At 38.9% G+C, this 15,618-nt stretch overlaps 1 protein-coding gene across 1 annotated transcript in view; it reads left to right on the top strand.

The window, feature by feature from the left end:
* Positions 1 to 15,618, top strand: part of thsd7ba (thrombospondin, type I, domain containing 7Ba) — a 198,125-nt gene that overhangs the window by 147,058 nt on the left and 35,449 nt on the right. The window contains exons 16-17 of the mRNA XM_071207105.1: positions 7,409 to 7,542; positions 8,465 to 8,621. Coding sequence (XP_071063206.1) covers positions 7,409 to 7,542; positions 8,465 to 8,621 — 291 coding nt within the window. The remainder of the gene's footprint in view (positions 1 to 7,408; positions 7,543 to 8,464; positions 8,622 to 15,618) is intronic.

The raw sequence follows: 15,618 nt of genomic DNA, 5'->3' as shown, positions 1-15,618 counted from the left end.
TTGAGTTAGCCGGTTGGCCTAATCCAAAACATACGCGCTCTCGCTAAACTGTACTACGATGCTGGTTATCAAGTGGATCGCTCAAGCCAGCCGTGTCCTATCTAGTTAGGTGCGCGTTCACATGAAAGGGGTGGTATTTGGAGCATTCGACCAATCACAAACATGGAGAAGCGTACTGACAGCACAGCGTCATACTTCCTGAATGAAAAGTGAACTTTAATACTAGTCAAAAATGAAGAAGTTAAACTTTAAACATCCATGACTTAAACACTTTATCCAGGATAAAAGCCACATAGCTGCACCTGCAAGGTGAATACAGCTGGAAAAAGAAAAAGTGTTTGAATGCGTACATTAACAGGTTTATGATATCACTGCCCACGTCTAAGACACGATCTGACTTCAATTACATTTGTCTCGAGTGTTTCGTCAATTTATGTGTTGCTTAAAATAATACTTCTGCATACAGTATGTGACACTGTGAGTGTTGCACGGCCAGATACGGCTCAGCTGACTCAGATAAGGAGATATATGATACATTATGAAGTGATATGCCGCGGGCTGTACTTAATGTACTCTGATCCGGTTACTTATGTTGTGGCCGATATTTAAGTAAGCTTTCTTAACGCTAATGTTATAATAGTCAGATTGCTCTGAAGATGGGAGGTGATATTCTATTCATGTTCACGTTCACACAGTCGGTGATTTTTGCCGGCCGTCTTTCCTGCGACGGCAGTTTTTCTGTATTTCCTTTCTCCTGTAATATGACTTGATCGCTTTAAACTCCGCACACTGAGCTCTGATTGGTCAGCAGGAGGTGCTTTCACTGAGTTGAGCTCTAGCCTGCAACCTAACCTGGTCCCGACCAGGTTAGCTGCTTAGCATATATTACCATGGAGATCTAGCCTGCTAAAAAGAGAACCAGCTTCGTAGGACCGGAAAGCCGGAGATTTCCCTGAATTTAGCCGGCTAAGCGAAAATCCTGCTTCGCAGTATACCCCCCTGGTGAACCAGCTTAGCTAGGTAGCTTGGTTATCATGGTGCCACACTTAACTTTAACTGGTATCAATTGTGATACTGAAGCTAGCAAATTACTGGTTCTTATTGGAAAGAATGCTGTGGTAGTTACACTGAACAAAAATATAAATGCAACACTTTTGTTTTTGCTCCCATTTTTCATGAGATGAACTCAAAGATCTAAAACATTTTCTATTTACACAAAATAACCATTTCTCTCAAATATTGTTCACAAATCTGAAAACATCTGTGATAGTGAGCGACATCTGTGGCATTGTGCTGTGTGATAAAACTGAACATTTTAGAGTGGCCTTTTATTGTGGCCAGCCTAAGGCACACCTGTGCAATAATCATGCTGTCTAATCAGCATCTTGATATGCCTCACCTGTGAGGTGGGATGGATTATCTCGGCAAAGGAGAAGTGCTCACTATCACAGATTTTTTCAGATTTGTGAACAATATTTGAGAGAAATGGTTATTTTGTGTATATAGAAAATGTTTTAGATCTTTGAGTTCATCTCATGAAAAATGGGAGCAAAAACAAAAGTGTTGCATTTATATTTTTGTTCAGTGTATAATGCTAACAATGTATCAATCACAAGGTGGCCATACCCTAACCGAGCTCTGCCTTATTGTCTTATTTACTCTAAATGGGAGCATCATTTACAAAATGATCATCATGATGTATTTAAAAACATTTTAAACTAGTGATTAAGACCATGAGCCTAATAAATCAAGTTATAAGGTCATTTTCTCATAGACTTCTATACAATCAGACTTCTTTTTGCAACCAGTTGAGTCATACCTTTCTGGACATTAAAAATAATCCAGGTTAAAGCCACTTTCACATAAATTTCACTTTCAGACCCAGAAGTTACTCTTTCTTGAAACGATTAAAATAACGAAGAAATCCCTAAAATACTAGTCTAGAAAGCTAGAGACAGAATAACAGTATACAGTCAGACCCATGGGGCTGGCAGGTGTTGTTGTGACTGAACTGTATTCTGGATTTACCATTGTTTAAGAAAGATTTAATTGGCTATTACGTGATTTAGAGCTCATTCCCAAGCGTGTGATAAAGACCTTTCACCATTCAAAGTGAATGCAGAATGAAGTTCCAGTTAAACGTCCCTGCTAACGCACTCCTGTCTGGTTCAGCTGTGTCCTGCAAAGTAAATGAGAAAATGAAATTATTTCAAAGATGTATGGAAATAGCGCTTCATGGTCCATTTCCCTGCAATAGAGTCAACACAGCAGCCCAGGAAGGATGACAGGCATACATCTTGTAAGGCCTTGTAAGGTTCATTGACATTCTTGATGGAAGTGACCTAGCTGGAAGACTGGAAGAGAGGGAGAGAGTATGACATGTAAACCAACTTAGTCGCTCAAATTAATTTTGGAGCAGTGACGGTCGTGTTTCTCGAGGCTATGGGTGAGTGCTAATGTGATTCTGAATACATGGAAAAATAAAGCTGATATAACATTGCAGGTTCACTGTGAGTGTTGTACAATTGTGGCACTGGGTGTTGCTAACATTTTAATACAAGCCTACAGTACAACAATATTATGCTGTAGATAGATACCAAACATGGCCAGGGTTATTATGCATGCCAGGGAAATGTAGCTTGCTGCCTTATTTCAAACACAGTAAGAGGGTGAGTAGCTCCGTACGCCAAGTTCCACAGAAAAACATCTTTTGATTTTTCCCGTAGCATACCATGCTGCTTTGATCTCTTCTTTTTTTTTTTTCGTGGCAGTCGTGCTCCCCTCAGGAGACCAGCTATATTATCCCCCCCAAGCCTTAATTCATCAGGAAGTGTTAAGGGATCAGTGTGTCAGCTCGGCTTAAGAGCAGATGACAAACTGAGACTTCTCACTGCCTTGATACAGAGTCTCTTGTTGCTCTGATGTTGTTTTGCGGATTTTGCTATCATATTTTATGCTTTCCAAATGAACGGGTAATTTTACATTTGTTGATACAGTGTGTTGGTTTATTGGATCAGGTTGTTTGTGGCTGCCTTTAATCGTATATGCTCTAATGCAAATCCTTTACAGTTGCTTAGATGTATTTTTCCAGCAAAAACTAAATTAATTTTTGCAGCAGTATGTCTTTCCTGAGCAAAAATAGAGTCTTACTCACACAGGCAGCCATCCTAATGGTGGCTTTATGTGTCGGCACATTTTCAACTTTTCTTTTCATGGGTGTACTTGAGAGGTCATCATCACATGGGAATAGACCCACTGTTCCTCATAAGACCCATTGTTTCAAACTCATCCGTGGGCCTTTTGACAGTTATAGCGCGGTCTATTTGAAGTTGTAGTCACACTATGACAGTTAGTGAGATTTAACGAAGACTGTGCTCCTCTCTAAGGCTCTCTCTGTTTACAATAATAAGAATGTGCCATTCCTGCAGAGGGGTTGTTGCTGCCTCTCATGTGTCTTTCTGTATGTGTGTTTACTTGTATACATAATATACATTGTTATACGCACCAACAGCCTATATTTACATGATGTATGTTTGCATGGAGTTTTTAGCACGTTTGAAGTTGTATTTCGTTTTGCTAAAGAGAAAAAATATTTATATTATAAATATATATTTATATTTATATATTTATAAAGTCCCTTTAACTGGGAAAAAATGGTTTTCTTGTCGACAACACAACAATCACTTTTAGTATCCTTGTTTGGATACAGAGCACACCTCCGATATATGCACTGTAAAATGTTTGGCTGTAAAATTACAGTAAATTACTGGCTACTAGTTGCACTATTTCACAGTAATTTACTGTAAATATTTCACAGTAATTTACTGTATATATTTTACAGTTAATTAGAATAAAAGTACAACTAAATACTGTGACTTTACAGTTGCCATGCCCATGGAATTACTGTGATATAGCAGTACAGAGCTGTGGTATTATGGTACCTTGCTGTACATAAATTACAGTAATTACCTGTATGTTCACACTATTACTTTAGAAGTAATGCAACACAGTAGCCAGTAATTTACTGTAAATATACAAATCTAAATAATACGATAATATATTGTAAATTTGACTGGGATTGTACCATAATTCAATCAGCTCAATCAACAAAGAAAATGCCCATTTTAACTTTGTATTACTCCATTGAAGTGCAAAGTACATTTTACAGTGTCTTGGAAATGTTGTTACGGCCCCAACCTCTAATCCGCGGTAGTGGCTCGTGCTGAGACCCGCAACATGAAAGAATACACGCAATAACCGGTACTTGGTAATGAGCATTTATTGATAATCAGCCGTTTGCTCACACAAGCGAAACAAAAAGAGGTCTGACTCTGGAGGAGTGGCCAAAAGGAACAAACAGAAGGAGGGAACCCGAGCCAGCCACACCACGGGCCGTAGGACCCAGAGCTCCCCCCCCCCATAACCAGAAATCAATTATAAACCCTATGGGAAACAAAATAAAGCCGCAAAAACTGGACTACCAGGTCCTCCAGGCTAAACATAAACACATCTGCAAAAATATGGCCTACAGCTCAGAATGGCAAAGAGGTATTCTGAGGACAGTGTCTCCGGCGTTAGGATAGGCGAGACATCCTTCTCCAGCTTCTCTTTATATATACACACGGCTGAGTGGAATTTGGAACACCTGGGCAGAGGCGGAGCCAGGGGCAGACCAGGTGCACCTGGGCAGAGGCGGAGCCAGGGAGACAGAAAACAAGGAGGGGAGCACTTAACACATGTCTACACAGACATCCACTCAAAGTCAACAATTTTTCTGAAGAATCTGCTGACATGGGGGTTTAAATTGCCATGCCTCTTTTTGGCTTTCCAGCCCGTCTCAGGATTAATGCCCAGGAAGCACCTGAAAACAATAAGCCAAGACAACAATTTCAATCTTACATAGATGTATATGTTGCCTCATTTATTTTAAAGCACATGCAGCGGTGCCCCTTTCAATTTAAGTAAAACCTGCACCAAAGAAAGACATTAGTATTTAAAGCCAAGCAAGAGCGATAAAAGCAAGAAAATCACTTAATGTGTTGTGTTATCACAGAGGATGGTCTGAATACAGTATTTTACTATGAAATAATACAGTAACATGTTGTGAAATCCTGGTAATCATTGATCCTGTACATTCACAGTAATTAACTGTGCCTGTATTGATTTCATTGTGAAATTCTAAATTACAGTGTTATATTGTGAACATTACAGGTAAAGACTGTAAAATGGTAAAACAGTAATTTATTGCAAAATATTACAAATAAATATTGTGAAAGCATGGTAATATTTTACAGTGTGCTCATTCGAGCTGACTTCCCTCTCGCCATCTCAAGACAAATTAATTTCTCAGAGTTGCCTTCAGCTGCAGGGCCGGCCATTGCACAGCTATTGCAACCAACTGCAGCACTTAAAATGAATCATTCAGTTTGGCAAAATATCTCTAGATTCACTGCAGATGATGAAGTATTTGATCCTCTTATACCGTCATTAATGAAACACTCAGCAGCAGAATGCAGTTTTTCGAGAAAAAAAAAATCTAATTTGCGCAAAACTATGCATTGCTGTCACTGCGGGCAATATCTAAACTAATGATCATATCATTGTTCTTCTCTCCCCTGCCCAACTTCTGGCTTGTCATGCACTGCTAATATGGACATCCACGCAGGCTCAGGTCAGTGCCGTTCATTCTGTACATATACTCTGCTATAGCTAATGAAGACTAAATGCATGTTGGATGTGTCACATACACTCCTGTGACCCTTTTGGTCGAGAAAAAGAACATTAGTTTAAAAGAGAGCGTGATACATGGATGTGAAGTGCATTGGGATGATATTTCATCTGCGTATTAACTGGAGAGACTCAGATTGGCATTTTCTAAAGAAGGACTTACTTTACACAATTATTCCAATAGTAGGATAAAGCTTTTGAGGGTGTGCAGAGCCGTGTAATATCATTTTGTATTAGCTATCAAAAGTGTCTAAAGCCGAGCAAAAGAGAAGTGGATAGAGATTAATCAATATTGCTCATTTAACCAATGAGAGATGTTGGTCTGTATTAGCTGATTTTTTATGATAGCCTATTCATCTTCGTAAATGTGTGCAACCTAAGATGTACTTCAGTCTAGAATCCAGTATTTCTGTGTCGGAATGCACAAGCTTTACCCAACGAAAAAACGTTTGACACCTTTTGTGTTATGCCACTATAACCAATGTTGCGTGTGTAATGGTCACATGATTTCTGATTATACAAATTGCATAGGTGCTCAGTAAAAAGTGTCTGCATTTCAGGGAAGTAACTAGATTATCGTATTGCTTTTTTTGAAAATGCCCTGTTAAGCTGGAATTGTGTTTCTACAGTAGTGGTGTAGAAAGTGCAGAGCAGTTGCCAGTTTACCCAACAGGGACATCTGCAGGGACAGATGGGAGATGATGAGGGTGTGTAATAGGCATCTGTGTGGCCTCTAGGAGAGGGAATACTCGACACTCATTCCCTCTCTACAGTCTGCAGCACACACACACACACACACACACACACACACACACACACACACACACACACACACACACACACACACACACACACACACAGTTGCACACCCATTACAGCTTGTCATAGCTTTTTCCAAAAATTGTCCTCTAGAGTATACCTTTTACTGTGGCAGATTGTTACATAAATAGAGAGTAAACATGTGTTTACAGGAGCATTGCGCTAGCTGCTCCCTTGGTAACAGAGCCATGCCAGAGTCACAGGTTGAGAGGGAGGAAGAGAATAGGCTCTACATCCAGCCAACTGCATCCTCGGCTGAAGGGCCTTACTGCCATGGTCATTTTCCTTTCACACATCGCATGCTGTCCCCTCCATATTATACATAGGTCTTATTAAAGTATGAATAGTGTTAGTCATAATACATTCGTGTCCTTTCCTGCAGTGCTCATTTGTAAGTTCAGAGCCCCACTGTGGTGAAAGGTGCTCTTTTCTTTAGTTCTGGAGTTGAATAATCCTTTTCATTTCTGATACTCACATTATATTCCAACACTGAATATAGAAAATATCAGGGTCCTTTTCAAGATACAAAAAGGATTACTGGGTAATGTATACTACACTAACATCCACAGGGACAACATGTCATTAAGGGCAAGTGTTTGATTTTGAATACAAGAAGAGAATGCTACCATATGTTGTAATTTCAAGAGGCATGTTGACATATGGTTTCAAAAAAAGGGCAAGAAATGATGCCTTGTTGCTTTTTCTCTTACTGTTACATTATGTATTGTGTATTATGAAAGTGAAAGTGTCCCAAATATGTTTTATATTCCCCAAAACGTTCTATAATCCCCCATGTGTGTCCTTTTCCTTGTGTGTATGTGTGTGAATTTGTTCATGCGTGGATTTGCATGCACGTGTGCAGGTGTACGAGGCTGTGCCGTGCCGCAGTGACTGCGGCCAATATGAGTGGAGGATCGAGCCCTGGTCCATTTGTACCATTAACACTGTGGACGACCTGCCAGCCTGCGGGGAGGGAGTCCAGAGTCGCAAGATCAGGTCAGTGAGTGGGTGAGCTTGGTGCGCTGCTAGCCTGGCACCACAACACACACAACAGTCCTGGAGCTGGCACTCACACCCATCCTGACACTTGCAATGCCAGGGGAAAACAAACAGTTGAAACAAACTGCTGCTTACTAATGAGGTTTTCCACAGTGCCTTTTTAAAAAAAATAAACAGTGCTGTTTAAAATTGCCACAGAGGGAAGCAGTGAAGGTATGTCCTTTTTTCTGCAGGAAACATCTACAAGTGTTGGTTTTGGATTATGCTCTATCAGAGGGTGGGTGTTATTGTGTGAAAAGCTATTTAATTGGTCTTGTTTAGTATAAGCCTACCTTTGAGTGTGAGGTAAATGAGTCCCAACCAACTACCTAGCTGTTGAAAAGGCTTATACATCTGCATTTTGGTAGACCAACAATCTTGGAGTTAGAAATTGCCTCTTATTTTCCACATTTCCTAAATGTGCATACAGTTTGAAACTTAAACACCTGCCTGTTTTTCAGGTTTGTCACATCTTTTAACAGGAAGAGAAAATATGCTAAAAGTGTATCTGATTTGTAATGATTTTATCACACACACCATTATTTTCTAAATATCTAATCTGTTTACAGCCTAGGGTCTAGATTCAATGGTAAATATTACAGTCTGTTTTCATGCAATACTCAGTCTTTTGAAATTAAAAACAAAGTTGCCATTGATGTAGTGAAAAGAGTACTTTTTATCAAAACCCATTTCAGTTTTATGCAGCAACATATTTGGAGAGCCTAGACACATTGAAAACAAAATTGCGGAGTCTTTCGAAATAAACAACTTGCAAAAACGTAACTGTAGAAACTTATAAATGTGTATGAAAACTCAAAAAAGGACCCGGTTAGGAGTGCCCATGAGATTAGTTATAAAGCTGCATCTGCTGCTCTGCTAGGTGTGTGAGGCAGACTGCAGCGAGTGGGGAGAACAGCACGCTGGAGGACAGTCTGTGTGATCAGGAGGTAACCCCCCCCACAGCCCAGGTCTGCTTCCTGGCCTGCCCCAACGACTGCGTCATGGCACCCTGGGGTCCCTGGACCAACTGCCCTGTGGTGAGTTGACTTACTGTTTCCTTGGTTGGTTGATAGGTTGATGTGCAAAGTGGGATCATTTATTGGCATCATTGAAAACATGTCCAGTGTCATCAACATAAAAGCGAACACAATTTTTTCAGTGAAGTTTTTAGTTTTTTTACACATTTTAGAACATCCCTGACATTATTGGTGTATTTGAAAAACATAAATATTGTATTTAATATCTTAGTGGGAAGTTATATTTGACATGTTTTTCCATTTTGTCATGTAGTTAAATATTTATTATTTAATTATTTTTCTTTGTTAATATTCAGAAAAGTAAGCTAATTGTTTAAGATACGCTAAAACAAAATGTCTGTCTTTCTCACTTTCTAAACCTGTTCATATCATTTAAAATGAATGGGTTGTTGGGCTGCTGGTCATAAGTTATGGCCTCAGAACAGTCTCATAATACACGTATGCACACAGAAGGATTCACACCTGTATTTCATGATCCGCAAAAGGATTCACACTTGTGTTTTTCAATGCACACACAAATGTGTTCCGTTTCATATACATGTAAATAAAATCCAAATACAGAAAAAAGTTTTACATATGTATTTTTGATCCACACATATTTGTTTTCCATTTAAAACCTCTGCACCTGCAAACACAAACAGCTTTCTGTGCACAGATCGCTGTGCATTCGTGTGTGGGTTTTTTGAGACTCCCCTGAAGGTCAGCCGATTCGTACTTGTAATGTTTTCTATCTATAGCCAATCAGATGTCTCCTTCATTCTAAGCCAATCACATGAGCGCGCCCCCATGAGGGTATGATTTCTTGCGTTCATGACGTAGCGCTTCATATACGCATTTTCATATATGCATCAGGTGATTATGCAGAGCTGCGTGTCTCCATCAGACTCAGCAGCTGATCTGATCTCTCTCGCGTCCGGTTATATTTCACTCGCGTTTATGTCCATATCGATCAGATCCAGCTCTCCTGATCGGCCTTTATAGAGAGCACCGATCAAACTATTAAGAGCCGATAATGATCGGCGGGGCTCCCCCCGTTGACAGTTCACTGTCTAGCACTGGCTTCGTAGTGCACTGATCGATTAGGCTAAGCTAACCTGTAGCTGCTCCCTCCACACTCACAACAACTTCATACAGACATAAATAAAGCAGCTGTATTCGCCACACAGGAAACACGCATTTAAAACCGTTGTGCCTGCCGTTTTTGTGTACACAAGCATTCATCAATGGTTCGGGAAGTGGCGCGGTGCCTTAATAATATGGCCGAGGCTATATACAGGACGGTCCTGTACACAACGCCAAATGGCTATATACAGGACCGTCCTGTACACAGCTCTCTGAAATGGCTATATTTCTACTTCTGTGCAGGAAGACGGTCCTGCACAGAAGCCCTGAAATGGCTATATACAGGACCGTCCTGTAGCTAACGTCAAATGACTATATACAGACCGGGCTATATAGCATGCTTAAGCAAGTTTCGCGGGTGGTAATGTAGGGATAGGATTCACAGATAAATATTCTCACGACAACATTATTTTCAATGAGTTTCCCCTCAATATAAAATTGTGGCAATTAAATCTCTTTCCATGCCAATTGCTTAGCTTTTTATGCTGATTTCAGTCTTTTTTTTGGCTTATCTTTTTATGTTGTTTCAATCATTTTCTACTTTATATTTTCCAATGCACAATGTTTTACTTGTAAAGGATATCACTGCATACTTTAAAGACTACTCGGTTTAATTACAACTGAAGGTTTTTTTTTAAAGAATACGCCGACATTTCGTTGACGTGTAGTCATTTTGCATTGAAAGCAACACAAATAATTTATCGGCTACGCCGGCGTTTTTATTTTAGAAATCGGAGAAACCGTCTTTTGAATTGTATGTAGTATGCTGTACATTTTTGTAATTTATCCTGCTGTAAACGTTAATTGTACACCAATTATATCCATATTTCTGTAGACTACATAAAAAGCCATTTCAGGGCTTCTGTGCAGGACCGTCCTGTATAGCCATTTCAGAGACCTTATATACAGGACCGTCCTGTATATAGCCACTCCCTTAATGATATAAAGGCTTGTATTTGCGTGCATTTCCTGTTCAGAAAGTGGCGCTGTACTGAGAGTGGAGGTGTCCTGACATTAGCGCCTGCAGGCAGGCTCCATTGATCCGTCAGCTCCGGACTGCGCAAAATGCGTACATGAAGCGCTACGTCATGAACGCAAGAAATCTACCCTCGTGGGGGCGCACTCATGTGATTGGCTTAGAATTGAGGAGACATCTGATTGGCTATAGATAGAAAAAAATTACAATTACGAATCGGCTGACCGTCAGGGGAGTCTCAAAAAACCCACACACGAATGCACAGCGATCCGTGCACAGAAAGCGGTTTGTGTTTGCAGGTTCAGGCGATATAAACGGAAAACAAATATGTGAGGATCAAAAATACATATGTTAGACTTTTTTCTGTATTTGGATTTTATTTACATGTATATGAAACGGAACACATTTGTGTGTGCATTGCAAAACACAAGTGTGAATCCTTCTGTGTGCATGTGTGTATTATGAGACTGTTCTGAGCCCATAATAAGTCATCACATTTCCAGTTTCAACTGGTTTGTGACATTGACATTTGTGATGTTTGTAATGTAGCACATTTTTAGACGCCACTCTAATTATTTAGTCTTGCAATAGATTTAGCAATTCAAATGATCAACAGCTGCAGATTAAAACAGTAAAAAAAAAACAAGAATGTTTCATCAGTCTTCCTAAAAAATGTAAGGTTAAAAATATGTTTTAATATAGGTTAATATATTCTACATATTTTAATTACACATGATGGAGATGTTTGTAATTGTTGCTAATAAAAGTAAATGTTCTTAAGATCTCTTGAGTATCACCAGCAGCTGCTCTGTAACCTTGTGTGGTTTGAAACTGCTCTTTTGGTACTGCAAATGAAATTGAGTGTAATAATGTGCCTCCAATTCTCGATGCCCTCAGTCTTAAACTTAGCACAGGTCCCCCTGTGTGTCCAGCCCCAGGCTACTGGTCACCCGGCCACGTAGGCGTGTTATATGTTTCCTGTCAAACACAACAGCTCAGTGGACCGGAACATTGGAGTCAGAGCAAGAGCAGAGTGGGAAAAAGAGAGAGAGATTACTTACTTAGTCCGAGTTTTCTCCACAGACATTTTGTCTCATTCAATCTTTTAGTGAGCAAGCTTTGGCAGACATTTTAACATCAGTACAAATCAGCCATCTAATGAATTTGCTTATAAAATAATGCTTAAACTGTTCACTAGAAAGCTCATTAAACTGTGACAGCCTTATAAACTGTTACTGGTGATTTGTTTCGACAGTTAAATCAACCCAGAAAACATTTAACACACGTAGTGCAATACAGTGTGTCGAGAGGATGACTTCTGAAGTAGGCAGAGCTCATAAACAAGAATTCAGTCTTGTTTTCCAATGAAATGGTACTGCCTAATCGATTTTAGGACACTAGGAAGCAGTGAAACTCATAGCATAAAAAGATGTAAGATAACTTGGGATGTGAGATTTTACACAATGATAATGAAACGATCAAATGTATTTTATATTACAATATACCGAGCCCTTTCCCGATAGAACAAAACACATCAAAGTGAAATTATCCTGCTCACAATTGTCTGCATGAATTGAACCGCAACGGTTTCTAAATCTAACGAAGGCTTTATACATTTATACATCATAGTTTTAATTATAAAACGCCACTGGTTGAAGAAGAGTCAAAGGTTAACAATTATTGCATTCTACAAATGTTCTATAAACCTCACATTTGCAAAACTCCTCAACTAAATCCTTCCATTAAGTACAGAATAAACCCACCATGCTTTCATAGAGAAAGCACCTTTGTGACAACTGTTGAGTGGGTCATTATTCATCAAGACATGAATGCTAATCTTAAAAAGACACATCCTACTTCCTGATGTCCTGATGTTTTATTTCGCACACTAACTTTTGTGAACACAGAAATGTTTGGTGTAAAAAGGCTAGTCCACTGTTTTTCTTAATGAACATGGAGTAGTTGTACAGCCCTGGGCCATTCCTGTACTCAGCTGGAATGAGCATTGTGGGATTGTGGGGGTCCGAGGGTGACACAGTAATGCTTAATAACACTAAGTGTTTTATGTATGTAAAAGCCAACTGTGTCAATACAAATGCTATTATGGGGGATCGCATTTAGCTGCAATACCCTCTAGAATAGAAGCAAACCCATACAATCGATAATAAACCCAGACAGTGCAATCTTTATGGTGAAGTAAACATACTTCATTAAAGTTTTGTTTTTATGTTATGAGTACATATCATCAATACATATTTTTATTAAAATAAGGCTCATGTGAGATAATGCCCTACACTTTCCGCCAAAAGAAACCAAGATTCCAGGCTTTATTGTCATATGCACAGCAGCTACAGTGTAGATATGGCAATGAAAACCTGTCCCAGGCTCCTCCAACAATGCAACAGGAATATATATAGGACATAGAACAGATAAAACCCATACAAATAGTGCAAGAAATAACAGAATATAAATAAAATACTGCAAGAGAATGTTGTAAGATGTGCAAGTAAATACTATAAAAATAGAAATAGTGCAAGAAGAGTCTATATACACGTAAATGAAATATGATATAGATAAATAAATAGCAAGATGCAAACAGATGAATGTTTATGGAGGCACTTTTTTCGGAATTGTATATGTTAATTTAGGAAACCATATTCAGTTATGTTATAAAACTTAAGCTGCTTCAAAATTGCCTTATATATAATGAACTGAAATGAAGAGAAAACAAATTGCCTACCGTGACCTGTGAGGCAGGAAAACAAAATCCATCAGCTGTCATTACCGGTGTGTGTTTTCATCTTGCAAACATACTGCACATCAGGAGTGGGCGTACTCCCCGTGACACCACTCAGTTTACAGTTTGGAAGCTTTTGCATGGATGAAGATGTTTCTAAACTTTGGCTCTTTTACGTCAACAACCAAACGTGCATTTAAGCATTCCGATTGTAGGATCTCCTGTTTGTTGCATACAAAGGCAAGGCTGTGTGACAGTGGGTGTGAAAACATTAGGGGCTCAACGACTGCAGCTGATTCATGAGCCTCACACAGAGGCCCCTCATTAGGAGGTGACAGTGATGGAGGTGCAGGGTGTGAAGCATCAGGAGCAGAGGGGCAAATACAGCTCAACGCAGAGAGATTTATCAGAGGAATCTTTCTTCTTTCCTCAGAGCTGACAGTTCCTCCACACATTTTCACACATTATTAGCTTCTCTCTTCACAGATTTCCACTGTTGTGGGTGATTTGCATTGCAGATGCAGATCCTTGTAGATGCTAGGTAAATGTGGCACTCAATTACTATTTTAATAATTATCCCTCTTCATCAGCCTTCAACAGCCTGCATACAAGTCAATAATGCAGTAAATGCAGGTATCTGCCAGGTTGCCTTCTCTGCAGGATCATTCAGGCAGAAATGACAGCCTTTATCAACACTGTAGGCAGCAGTTAGCTTATTCCCTGTCAAGTTATGTTGAATTCCATTCAAACAAGTGTCCCAGTTCTTTCAAAGGCCTCAGGTGGGTGATATAAGAGGATGTTGATACAGATTTATGTCAGTAAATGTGCACACTGTGGAGTTTCCCATAAAAGTAATAACACCTTGTTTAAAAAGGATTACACAGAAACTAAGGTATTTTAAAGTCTAAAGTTTCACAACGCGGAGATACTTGATCATATTTATAGGATACTATCTCTAGGATCCGACGCAGACTGAAAACTCATCTCTTTCGGCTCCACTTCGAGCGATAGAATTACTAACAAAGAACTGCTAACAGAGCACTTATATACTAATAAAGGACTGGCTTATCTAAAGCCAGTTGAGTAGCACTTGAAACGATTGGCTCTTTGAAACCTGATGTTCTTCTATGATTCTTCTATGATTCTTCAAGGTTGTGTCTTCCTGGTTGAATGTACTTATTGTAAGTCGCTTTGGATAAAAGCGTCAGCTAAATGCAATGTAATGTAATGTATATACATCATAGTTACAGTAGATAGATAATGTCATATCAAGAGAAAAGATTATTTTCTGTGTGGATTTTCAAGATTCTGGAACAAGGTTGGGATGATGAGGTTAAGATGGTAAAAGTGCATAATGGGGTTTTACTATTGAAATTGGAATTTAGCATAAATGTCTTGCTATACAGACTTTGAGGGCATGTCATTGCCTTAAGTTCTTTCATAGCAGAATAGGCTCAAATTGTGGGTATGGCTTGAAAGGAGAGCGCTCATTCAAAAATTGCAATTGTCGTATAGAAGTATTGATATCACTCGATTGAGATATAAGGAACATTTATTTTAAAATGGTTAAACTCAAAACATATCTTCTAGTAAGAAATCTCCATGGCTTTAAAAGCATAATGAGTTTCATCTCATGTGCGTATCACACACTTCTTTTTTATACAGTATGTTCACTTTACCCATATCAATTATTCAGTGACATTTAAAAAATCATTCCAAACAAAAAATCAACCCTCTTGACATTTACATAAAAGCAAATCATAGTTTATAACAGAACTCAAGTCGTTCATGGATACGCATTAAGATGACAATCACGGTACTTTTATATAATTGACAAAAACAAGAAAATAATTGTGAAAAAGCAACCACTTCAGGTCATGTGTTAATTACGTCTTCAACAAAAGAACATTTGAAAATACAAATGTGACCATATTTAGCTACTACACTTCTGCTGTCCAAAAAAAAAGAAAGAAACGTTTTTTATTATAACCAATGGTGAAATCCATTCCATCCTATTAACCCCCACGTTCCAAAATCCAAGCAAATTATGTAAGTACTGTAGGCTATTGTTCTGATATTAGATTGATCGAATGTAACATGGCTTCAAAGGGCACTCTGTTGTTTTGAGTTTTGTGGAAAAATAATACTCAATTGTATTTCCT

Source organism: Pseudochaenichthys georgianus, chromosome 21 (assembly GCF_902827115.2).
Source record: "Pseudochaenichthys georgianus chromosome 21, fPseGeo1.2, whole genome shotgun sequence".
Lineage (NCBI taxonomy): Eukaryota > Metazoa > Chordata > Actinopteri > Perciformes > Channichthyidae > Pseudochaenichthys > Pseudochaenichthys georgianus.
This window is presented reverse-complemented; position numbering and strand designations above follow the sequence as displayed.